The sequence below is a fragment of the Ascaphus truei genome, chromosome 8, assembly GCF_040206685.1.
Source record: "Ascaphus truei isolate aAscTru1 chromosome 8, aAscTru1.hap1, whole genome shotgun sequence".
Classification (NCBI taxonomy): domain Eukaryota; kingdom Metazoa; phylum Chordata; class Amphibia; order Anura; family Ascaphidae; genus Ascaphus; species Ascaphus truei.
The window spans coordinates 78,645,959-78,658,462 of NC_134490.1; the positions used below are offsets into that span (position 1 = coordinate 78,645,959).

The window sequence follows — 12,504 nt, forward strand, 5'->3', positions numbered from 1 at the left end:
TTCCTCCAACAACAATACATACAAATACAAAAACTTGTCCAGCACTCACTGTCTATAGAAATCAGGATACAAGAACGGGATAATACCAAAAATATATAATTTAATATATCACACAAAAGAACCTAAAACAGAACCACAATACCCTACATCCAATCAAGTGACAAGTAGCAATAAATCAAAAACGCATAATATAATATAATGGGAAAATGAGATAAGGAAGGGGGGTTTGGTAGGGAAAAAAAGGGGGGGGGGGGAAATGGTTGACGTCACTCTGCTTTCAAAACTCCTCCGGTTTGTGCAGTGCTTCACAGAAACCCATAACACTTGAGAGGAACAGGACTTCTGATATCTTATACAGATTGTTTGTGGTTTGCTTTTCTGCATTTATATATCTCTCCTGCTCCCTCTGGGAATTTTCTATTTTGCCATTTAGCAAAGCATACTGATTTTGTTATTTGTGTGGGGGCTGTTCATTTTCTTTTGGGGCCTGACATTGTCTCTGTGGGTCTTGGGGACAGGGAAGTACCCCTCTGTTCAGCTGGAGCGAGGGGGAACGGGCCTGACGAAGGGGTGTTCCCCAAAACGCTGCCCCCCTGTTGTTTCCCCTTAGTGTACCCACCTGTGTGTTGTCTTGTTCCCCTCTTTTTTGTTTCCCCCCCCTTTTTTCCCTACCAAACCCCCCTTCCTTATCTCATTTTCCCATTATATTATATTATGCGTTTTTGATTTATTGCTACTTCTCACTTGATTGGATGTAGGGTATTGTGGTTCTGTTTTAGGTTCTTTTGTGCGATATATTAAATTATATATTTTTGGTATTATCCCGTTCTTGTATCCTGATTTCTATAGACAGTGAGTGCTAGACAAGTTTCTGTATTTGTACCTTTTGTATAATGGTGTGCAAAAGGTCATATCACGGTCATTTAAAACGTCATTATAGATCAGTCCTCTATGGTATTATTAATTACAATATTTAATAATATCAACGAATATGTAACTACTTTTCACACTCAATCAATACTACTGTCGAGTTATAATCATTCAGGCTTCTTGCATTCAGAGGGGTAATATTCAATGTTGTCATTAATAATACTGAAAAGGGGTTGGAGGAGAGGCACACCGTTGTTTATAGAAAAAATATATAACAGTACTTCCCTCCCTGGTGCTCACCCTCTGCTGATCTCAAAGCTGGATCCAAGTGGACATGTAGAAATTTGAATGATGGAAGAAGCACACAGGAGCCTTTCTGTAAGTTAACTTACTTTGTATTTAAAGCATCAGAGCAGGTATATGCAAAAACATGACTATTCAGGACAGACAAGTGCTTTCTTCAGACCATACACCTTGGGGTATGGTCTGAGGAGAGGACTTGTCTGTGATTAATAATACCATAGAGAACCTTTCTGTGGCTTGTATCTGCAAGAGGACTTTTTGCACACTCCATTCCCCAATTACAACGGTCTACAATAGTCTACAATCTCATTTACCTGTCCTAGACAGGTATGCAACCCTTGTAAAACAAATATAATCACTGCGCTTCTCTATGTAAAGAGCATGCAGCTAGTGAAGGAAATGGCCATACAAATGTGCAAAACAGAAAGTGAATCCCTGCGCTTCTCCCATAGGGATAGCAATCAATGGGGAATATATATATATATGTATGGTGTAAATACCTATAAGAAAAAAGGAGACTTTTGGTATACATCCTTTGATCAAATAATGCCAAGCCTGCTAACCACGTCAAGGTAAGTCTCTTTAGCAGGTCCCTACGCTAAATGCATACTAGTATGCATTTAGCGTAGGGACCTGCTAAAGAGACTTACCTTGACGTGGTTAGCAGGCTTGGCATTATTTGATCAAAGGATGTATACCAAAAGTCTCCTTTTTTCTTATAGGTATTTACACCATACATATATATATATATTCCCCATTGATTGCTATCCCTATGGGAGAAGCGCAGGGATTCACTTTCTGTTCAGGTATGCAACCCTGCCTTTCACCATTATCACCCAGCACACAGTGCTTCCACTGCAGCAAGGGATTCTGGGAAATGACATGCAAATGAGTGCACAGTGCCACCTTTTGCTTCAAAACCATATAACATGGTACCCTGTAAGCTTTTGCTGGCTGCATTTCACAGGTTGGAGCACAGCCAGGGTTAAGATGCATAGCCAGTAAACCCACCCACAGACAGCTGTTTGGACCTTAATGGGTCCCCTCAGTGTGGGGTTGGCTATACTGTACTGAATTAAGCTTAGGAGAATATATATATATATATATATATATATACACATATATATATATATATATACACATATATATATATATATATATATATATATATACAAAGTGCATGCAATCGGGGTCTTACAATAACCCTAATCTTGAGGTGATTTTTTCTGTTGTTTTACATCTGGAGGTGCTAGCCCCAAACATTAAAAAAATATATATATAAATAAAAGCATATTGTAGATGCATTAAAAAACAACAACGGTCATCTCTGACATTTTGAACATTACATTAATTTTAGTTATGTTTCCCGGGAGTCCTCCTCCACGTGAAACAAAAGCATGAGGGACTATGTAGTTACTACTGTGTCAGGGACACTGGCACAACTAAGAGAAGAATGTTTTAGCTATTTCTATATAGCAGGGTTAGGAAGCAGGTCTAACAAAATCCAAACATGTCAGATTTGTTCCAAAGCATAAATAGAGGGCAATTTTGAAGTGTGTGATATGGATGATCAAGCAAGAGAAAGTATTATACATTATCATTTTTAGCAAGTACACATGATTGTTTCTATAATCTCTATGCGAGCACAGGGGCCTGCAACAGGGTAAATGCACAGAGTGGGAGTTACAAGATGCAAAGCATGAAGGTATGGGGGACAGCAGGCTGTTACAACTGATGAGCAGTAAAGCACACATCATCTGTGGTTAAAACAAGAACGTTATACACCTGACAGACGCCAATGAGCAGAATACTAAAGAGGGTTGCCATGAAACAGATCACACTCATGTCTGTTTGTTCATGAAATGTAGAGTCCTAATAGCTGTGCGGCATTGGGAGAAAACATTCTTTGCAGGATGCAGAAAAACTGTAAAATCCTTCATAGATTGCACCTTGTGATTATTATATATGGGGAAGGGCACAAACGGTTCCTTCTTCAACTTATGCTTGAATAAGGAACCAAGGAGAAAGGTTACTGTATATAAGTATATATATACTGTAAATAAGGAGAAAGGTTACTGTAAAAGTCCGTGTACAACGGCAGCTGAGAAAGGTCATGTGTGTCCCATAAAAGGTACGACACCCTGTAAAGAACATATTTGTTCTTAATTTGAAACCTGCAAAAACCGCCAGTTTAGCAAAGTCAGAAGCAGCATTGATTTGAGAACAGGATGTATGGTCAGTCTGAATGGCTATCACTGCAACAGAAAAATGTCATAAAATCGACTCTACCACTTTATAAATGTCAGCATTTTGTCTGGCTTCCATTACCATTGATTAGAGCAGCGATGCTTAAGCAGTTAAATGTATTACCATTTGACTTTTTACTAATGAGACAGGAAGGGGGGGAAGAGACACAGATGAACACATCTAATCCCTCCAGCAATGCATATTGAATCTCTCCAGTAGCACAATAGGCACATCAACTAAAAGAACAGATGTGTCATTTTATTTCTATAGCGCCAACAGTGAACGCAGCGCTTTACAAGATTACAATACAGGGAAAGTAAAGCACAAGCAAGTGGCAAGTAAATGAGAACATACAGCAAAGGGAGACCCTGACCCAAAGAGCTTACCATCTAAGTGGTGTATAATGGGAGACTCACAGATGGTAGGAGTCAATGTGCATGGATGAAAAGTGAAAGTCAGGGAGATCACGTGCATCTGGAGTCAGTAGAGTGGGCATAGATAATTTGGTGAAATGCTTCTTTTAAGAGGTTCATTTTTAGCTGGGCTTTAAAAATGGAAAAGGGTGGTGCTTGACAAATATTACGTGGAAGAGAGTTACATGGATAGGGAGAGAGGAGTAAAAACATTTTAAGACAGGGGGCTGTAAAGGTTAAAGATGCAAAGATGAGATATATGCGAGTAGGGGTGTAATGGGAGATCAGAGTTTAGATATATAGTGGTACAGTGTAGAGGAAAGGAGGAGAATGTTGTAGTTTATATAAAAACTAATGGGAAGACAGCAGTGAGATTTCCAGAGGTCAGAAGCAGATATGAGTCTAGAGACGAACAGGAGATGATTCAAGCAGCAGCATTATTAATAGACTAGAAGGGAGGGGTGCGAGGCAGAGAGGATAGATAAAAGAATGTTCCAGTAACCAATACGGGAGAGAATGAGGGCATGCATTGGTGTTCCACTAGTCAAGGAACAGAGGAAGGGGCGCATCTTTGCAATGCTGCGGAGAAGAAACTGCAAGATTTAGGAACAGCATTTATATGAGGGGAGGAAGGCGAGGCTGGGGGGATGTGAAAGTTTATTTCGTATACAGCGCTGAGAATGTTGAAAGCATTGTACACTGAATTTTAAAGGCACAATTGGGTACATGTATCAAGGAAGGCAAAATTGGTGTAATTCTGGGGGGGGACATTGTGCAATGTGGATCAAAGACAAAAAAATCTCATTGAAGTCAATAGCATTTTTTCTTTGACCCATATGGTGCAATTGTTTTGTGCTAGAATTGCTTCAGTTTTTACTTGATATATAGGCCCAGTCAATGACCTGAAGAGCTTGCATTCTAATGTAAGCTCCTGCTTCTGCTTCACTGAGAACAAAGAGGAAAAAAACATTATGAAGGCTCTCCAAAATGTTTTACCGACTACTATTGCTCTGCAAAAACACCAAAATATCAAGGGGGTAATTCTATATAGTCTGAATTGACTGCTCAGGTCATTATCCGCCGGAAACTCACACTGCAATGGGACTTTTCAGCCAACAGCAGATGCAAATCGCTCAACTCAGAGAGAAAACCTTGTGTGGTGAACTTCTCTTGGTTATGATTGTGAGGTTAGCAGGTTCAGGCCCCACACGAAAATAACATGGCTGGTATTGTGGCAGTCTGCAGCTTGGGGCTATAGTACTTTCCAAGAATCTGACTCATAAAGCAGCAAGGAGTCAGTAGAGTTGTTCATTTTAAGGAAAAGACAGTAAAGGGACAGGAGAATTGTCTCCAATCACTAAATAGACCATTCCCACTATAGCTTTAAACGGTGTTTAGAGTTAGAGTTAGTAAAGAAAGACATATATGACAGGTATTTGTATATAAAGTATTTCTTGCCTTACATTAAAAAGTATTTGATAAAAACACTACCTTTCCCGGAGAAAACTTCTTTTTCTACTCGCCATCGAAATCCAAACTGTTACAAGGAAATAAACATGGAGAAGATATGAAAAAATGGAAATGTACAAAAGATACAGCATATAATATTGCTATGCTGACAGAACCTTCACCAGGCTACAATAAAACGAAACACCGGTGGCTTATTATCTGGAAAAGACTGCGACATCCCAGAGACAAAAATTGTCAAGTCTCAGATCAATCAAGTTAAGCATCCGGATCCTTGCATGTGTGAAACTGATGCTACAAAGTTGACATCTTAAAGCAAGGGTCACCCTCAGTAGCCTAAGAGTTTAACTCATATAATGTTAGTATCTTGCACCCTTTCCATGACCTGCTGTAGTGTTACAAATAATAATTTTTATATTGTCTTAATCTCTAGCTTCTGACCACAGCATCAGACTTTAAAAAAAAAAAAATGGTTGGGTCAGCACAAGAGAACATTTAAGAACAATTACATTTGAAATTAGGCAGAGTCTGATAACATGGAGGCATTAAAATGAGCAGATGAGGTAGGCAAAGCAGCTTTAACCTTGTATATGTTTCAGTGATGTAAAAATTGGGAATTATGCTTTTGAATCAAGTAGAAACAGCCGTGTTTGTCCACTTGTGATAGTGTAGAGTAAATGAGTACTTCGGTATTAGGTGAAGCCTTTTTTATTTGGACTGACGAGCTTTCGAGAGTCCTCACTCTTCCACACTACTACACCTATTTTTCTACTCGCCATCGAAATCCAAGTTTGACATTAGGAAGAGGGCGAACTCTCGAAAGTTTGTCTTATAATATCTATTGTTACCAAATGACCCTTTTTCAAGAGATACAGTATATAGGTATTTCACTGTATATTTTTGCCACATTGTATGTTGCGCTGGACTGTTTTATTTCTTGTTTTATACAATTAGCCACGCCCAGTAGCACTCCTTTTGACACACACACACACACACACACACACACACACACACACACACACACACACACACACATATATTATGTGTTTATTTTGGGGGGTTTCTGAGAGCCTGCTGGGTATCTGTGTGTTTGTTAATATATCTATTGTTAGTCCAATTAAAAAAGGTATCATCTTATATACTGTTAGAAATGATACTTAGAAACTGTATGAACATGATATGTCAAAAGATTGATCTTTGCAATGGTTAAACTTTTGCAATGTTAATTCAATATTTGTATTTGTTGCTATGAATACCACGATTCTTCTGACTATATGAACATCCCTGCTGAAGGTCCCTATGAGAAATGTAATGTTGATTAAACACTGCGTTCTAAGCTTTGCTAACTATCACGTAGTGAGCGCATTTTCAGCTTAGCTAACGTTCCAAAATAGTCCAAAGATGCTGATGCTGAGGAAAAGTAGCCCCCTAGAAAAAAACCATGTAAAGGGGTAATTACTTGTAATGCAAAAAATTATTGCTTTTTAGGTATTTAAAAATTACCAAATAAACGTGACTGTCATAGAAGGTAATGCTGCCAAAATGTTATATCAATTCTTGACCAGCACTTCTGTAATTCTATTCTAAAGTCACTTTCATGAGCAAAATCTATTTCCCAACACTCTCGACTATTTAGATTTGTTATGTACAATATGTATGTATGTATGTATGTATGCATACATATACTGTACGTGGCTTCCCTCTGTTCCTGAAGGGTTTTTAAAAGAATTGTATATGATACTGTATTAAGCAAAATCTTACAAAATATGATAAATCAGATATTAAATTGTGTCCAAGTACTCCAAATAAATTAAGCATGTTCGATCAGATCGCTGTTTCCATAACATTAACATTTATTTTAATCAACAGAACACATTACAAATAAATTAAAGCAAATATAATGGACTGTATCAACAGACCTTGTTCTCCTTGTATTTGCTCAGATCAGCTATGCAGTATTCTTTAAATAATTTATCATAGTATTTCTTTGAAAGTTTCTTCTCCCTGGCAGCACAAAATAGATAAAATGGACAATTTACTTCAGGTTATAAAAGGCAAACCATTACATCCTTTTTGCAATAAAACTATTTATGAACAATTATTTTAGTTATTGAAAAATGGAAATTCAGAATAGTTAAACATTTTTGATACTGTACGTCATATTTCTGATTTTTTTTTGCTGGTAGATCATGTGTACGGTGTGATAGGTTTCATTGAAAATTATGTACTTAAGTTGATTTTAATGTACAAGACTGTTGCATAAAAGTTTATACATAACAAAAGCACCCGATTCAAAGACAAAACATCCCACTAATAGCTGTTGTGCTGTTTTGCCCTGGCACAAATTTGAAACATTACCAAATATCTACAATTGTGTAATCAGGAGAATTTGAAATGCCAATATACCATACGGTCTGTATTGAAACTGAAATGTTGGCTTTCTGGTGTCTTTTCTACATGTTAACGTAATAAGTAGGACTTATTCTCTATAAGGAATCACCTTGACATTTAGGGGGCTATTTAATGCTCTCCAGAGCAGCCGATTGCCCCCTTAGTAGTTGAAAACTCCAACTGAAGTCAATAGCAATTTATTTTGGCGATAATGTTGCTTTGTGTGATATATTGAATCCGGCCCTTACAGTAATCCTCAAAAGAACGGCACCTACAAGTCTGATAAACCACTAGAGCAGTGCTGTCAAACATAAGTCCCGCGGCCCGCCGGACCCTTCCGTCAGGCCCGCAGACCATGATCAACGGTACCGGGACATGAGCAGAGGTGGTGTGGGGGAGGGGCCTGCGCTGCCTCTTCAAAGCTGCTCCCGCATTTCATTGCAGCAGGAACTCTCACGAGGCTTGCCGAGCCAATAGTGGTACCCAATTAGCATTTGCATGGGACCCTGCTACAGTCAAGTGAGTGAGCACTATGGAAGAGGCAGCATAGGCCCCTCCGACATGCCAGCTCTATCTGCATGCTGCCTCACCTAGTTCCATAATCTACCGTCTCTGTTCTGGATCCCGCCTCGCACGGTAAGTGTGAGAGGGGGGATGTCCAGAGCGTGAGGGAAGGTCAGAGCGTATGGGGGATGTTTAGAGTGTGAGGGGAAGGGGAATTAATAGTGTGGAGAGGTGGGGAGAGAAAGAGAGAGAAGACGGAGAGGGGAGGAAAAAATAAGGGGGGTGGAAAAAGTGAGCTTAAGGCTGCGCTTACAGTGACTTGCGACGTCGACGTCGCTCCGAAACAAATACATGGACTCCAACGGGGATGGAGCGACGGAGCGAACAAAATTTTTGAAGCCGGGTAAACTACATTTTTTTAGAGACAGTCGCCACATGTGACTGTCTCTAAACCAATCAAATTGCACGGCCTGCCCCTTTTAGTGACGTCACTGGCCTTGTCACCAGCGACGTCGCTAAAAATCAAATTACAACTTTCGCCAGTGGCGACATTGCCAACACTATAAGCGCGGCCTAATGCGGACATCTAGCATACAGCCGCACTACTATGTTTTATATGCGGATTTTGAAAACGTATGGCCTGAATGAAGTAAAATTAAATCTAATTAGGCCCCTCATGTGAAATGAGTTCGACGTCCCTGCACCACTGTGTCTGGTCTTTTCACTGCACCATTTGAGATAATTATCACACGAACAGTGTTACGATGAAAGTGCCAATGGTAGATGAGAAGGATTGGCGAGTAGCTCAATTTACCAAGTCATGTCTTCTTCATCTTCTTCCTGCCAAAGGAATCGATGGTTTTCTCTTATTACATCCAAGTCTGTTTTATCATTTGCTCTGCAAACACAGAGAGTTAAAAGTAGAAGAATATGAGTTATTTAAAAAAATATATCTCGTGGGAGTGGACTGCTAGGATTTTTCTACAATAAAAATAAAATAAGGGGGTAAAATAAGAATAAGGGCGGTAATCTCTTTTTAAGGCCATTACATTGGGCTCATTTTTAAAGGAGTAATGAATGTGTTATTATTAGTTTTTTTTACATAGGATTGAAGCAGCGGGTCTCCGGAGCTGGACCCCATTAATTTCAGCTGCAGGGACCCCCGGCTTCCCAAGATACAGACCTCCAAACGGGGTGCCGGTATCTCGGCAAAACGTAAAGTCTCCGGGCACGTGGGCCAATAGGAAGCCTCGCCGGATGAGGTCACAGCTTCCTATTGGCCCGCAGGACGCGGGAGCTTTGAAAAGCAGCCATTACGTGATCCCTGGTAGCTGAGCGGCTACCTGCGCCCCTACAGAGGTAAATCTCTCTGGAAGCAGGGGGGCCCCAGAGCTGAAATTAATGGGGTTCAGCTCTGGAGACCCCCTACTTCAATCTTATGTAAAGTCTGCTTGGATTGCCTCTTTAGGAGAAGTAAATGGAAGGGAAGCAGCACCTTTAATACATAGATATTAGTATGTAAACGAAAACAACTAAACTTTGCTGGGTGATAATGTCAAATATACATTATGCATATGTAGACGAGGTTCGTTATTATTGATAAGACTGTGAAGCTGTCTTCCCGATGCTGGAAAAGTGCTAAACTCATTGAGATAAATGGGACTAAAATCTTCCATAGCAGTGTGGACAGCCACAGAATATATCACGTTTACTTGACAGTTTACAATGCCGTCAATTATTACTGATGTGCTCTCCAGCAATGAAGGTGCCGCCTCAAAGACGAAAGCTTAAAAATAAAATGCCCTCAAAACCAGCAAAAGTGCACTGGGAATCATTGTGCTCCCACTAACATATTCAATGCAGCAAAGCACAATCCCAGAGTCACAACTCACACCCCAGAAACCTGCACAATGTTAGACCCAATGCACTCAAATGTCAGCACAGGGAAAAGGGTCCCTTTTTCCTAAGAAAACTTACTTTGAGCGTTGGAAGTCTTCTAATTTTCCACCATAAAATAGCATGTAGTCATTGACAAACTTTTTATGTCTGGCAAACTGGAAAGGTGAAGGTTAAAGGAATTCAACTTTGCTTTATATATAATCCCCCAGTTTTGCCATGTGAATTTTCTTTTTATTACAGGTAATAGCTTTTATTGGACTAAAACAGTACGTATACATATATGTTATGGCGATTGGCAGAATGCATAAGAGCCCAGCCACTGTACTTATAGAATACAAAAGACTAGTTATGTAAGCAATTACCCATTGCAGGGGGTTCTCACTCCAGTGCTCAAGACCCCCCCTACAGGTCAAGTTTTCAGCATATCCCTGCTTCAGCACAGGTGGCTGAATCAGTGGCTCAGTCAGAATGACTCAGGGATATGCTTACAACCAGACCTGTTGGTGGCCCTTCAGGACCGGAGTTGGCCACCACTGCAATAGACTATATTTTACATCAGAAACATTTGCCGCCCCTCCATACAGCTGAAACAATACTGCACTGTTGCCATGGAAACAAGTTCATAAAAATTCAGGCTAAATAAACAAAGCATGTCTTAGAATAGTCCTCATGCAAATATACGAAGATATCAATATACTGAGAACTAATTAATTAGGATACAAACACTTAATGTCAGAACGTAGTGAATGGGCTACGTTTTCATTTCTTGCAATGAGAAAATGAAAAGATTATATATAAAAAATAAATAAAAATAAAAAGTTATCTGAAATCCCAGTGTTTGTAGGAGAAGTGTGTGTTCTGGAGAGCATTATTTGGTTACAGGATATGATATCATCTTTGGTTTAAGAAATCAATAACACATTTCATGAGCAAAACCACATGAAATTGTATTTTGAAAGCAAGCACCAGGCTGACAACATGGAAAAATCAGAAGATGCTTTCAAGTGAACAAAATATGGCCAGTTGCTTTATTAAAAGGTTTTTGATTAAACAGTAAATGTTTGTTCATCAGGGAAATAATTTCCTGTAGTTTCCTGCTGAGAGCTTCAGTGCAACAAGCATGTTAAACTTGATGTCGACTTGTTAAGTCGAAATGTTTGTCACGTGAGATCTGACATATTTTCCCAACGCTAAAAATACCGGAGGAGGGGGCGGGAGGTGGAAGGGAGGAGGAGGGGGTGTTGATATAGATTTAGATGTGTATCCCTCCTTAGCTATTACGTTTGATGTTCCCAGATAGCAAACTGCTGGAAATAGAGCAAAACAAAAGCAACGCACTTTTACCACGAGCTACTAATAAGCAAAAGACAAATCTTATAAAAAGGTGAATGCACTAAAACAATGAAACTGTTTTGTTGAAATGCTTGCAACGTAATGGATTTGTCAATTCTATATGAGGATCAAAGCCATAATGTAGGTACATAAAAACAAATGACTCATTTGGCACTTTACTGTAACTACAGTATGTGACAAGTAGTTTAAAGGCTTCAACATTTTTTGCAGTAAGTCTCCTACGAGTCATTTATTCTATAATAATGTGACTTGCCTATTTCTACTAAGAGAACCAGTTCCTCATGTTCTACTTAAGTACATCACACATTTAACCCATTACATATTATTTTCTTCATTTTCTTTTTTAAATTCTGGTGTTTTAATTAACTCTTGTCAGTAGTTCTTAGCTGTGGCAGAACTATATGTGCAGCCGAACAGGGCCCACCACCCTTAGGGGCCCATCCTCCACCGGCTGGAACGCTGTTCCAGCACTTATTTTAGCAGACAACAAATCAGTCTAAATGCCCCTCTCCCCCTGGGGCGCCAACTGTGGACTGGTTGTGGTGGTGGTGGCAGCAGCGTGAGCCCAACCAAGTGGTCCCAACATGAAAGTTGGGCCTGACTTCCGATAGGGCCTAAGTTCTGCAATCACAGCCTGGGTGAGCATCCTCCATCGCCCCCGCGCCACAACCTGGGGGTTGAGGGGGGCTTTAAAAAAAAACTTGCACTTGGGCCCAACAGTACCTAGTCCCTAGAACCCAATGGTTCTTAGGTTTATCAGAAAGTACTACATAGCCCGCAAACAGCATGTCTGCCTATCTTTAGACTCTGGTAACTGTGTTTTAGTTGATGCTTACATTGCACAAAAGACTACCACTCACAGGGCAATGTATCTAAAAACTGTTGAGATTATGACTGTGCATTTTAAACTTGAGAGTTTTAAAGAAAGTTGGTCTCCATTGAAATTGCGAATGTGATGGTGTTGGCTTCTTTATCTTCCAACACTTGTTTTAAATGCATACATCTAAAAACAGCTCAAAAAGGGTGTCTTGTGCGGCTATCAACCATTTCATGTGTT

The 12,504-nt window shown here is 39.7% G+C and overlaps 2 protein-coding genes across 5 annotated transcripts in view; both read right to left on the bottom strand.

Moving 5' to 3' along the window:
- The window catches only part of RBP4 (retinol binding protein 4), a 534,850-nt gene that overhangs the window by 102,867 nt on the left and 419,479 nt on the right, over positions 1–12,504 (bottom strand). The window lies entirely within an intron of this gene.
- LOC142502029 (protein FRA10AC1 homolog) overlaps positions 1–12,504 on the bottom strand; it is a 54,948-nt gene that overhangs the window by 31,227 nt on the left and 11,217 nt on the right. For all 3 annotated transcript variants that reach the window (XM_075612798.1, XM_075612799.1, XM_075612797.1), the window contains exons 5-8: positions 10,173–10,249; positions 9,010–9,093; positions 7,220–7,304; positions 5,325–5,370 (exon numbers count right to left, since the gene is read on the bottom strand). In XM_075612798.1, coding sequence (XP_075468913.1) covers positions 5,325–5,370; positions 7,220–7,304; positions 9,010–9,093; positions 10,173–10,249 — 292 coding nt within the window. The remainder of the gene's footprint in view (positions 1–5,324; positions 5,371–7,219; positions 7,305–9,009; positions 9,094–10,172; positions 10,250–12,504) is intronic.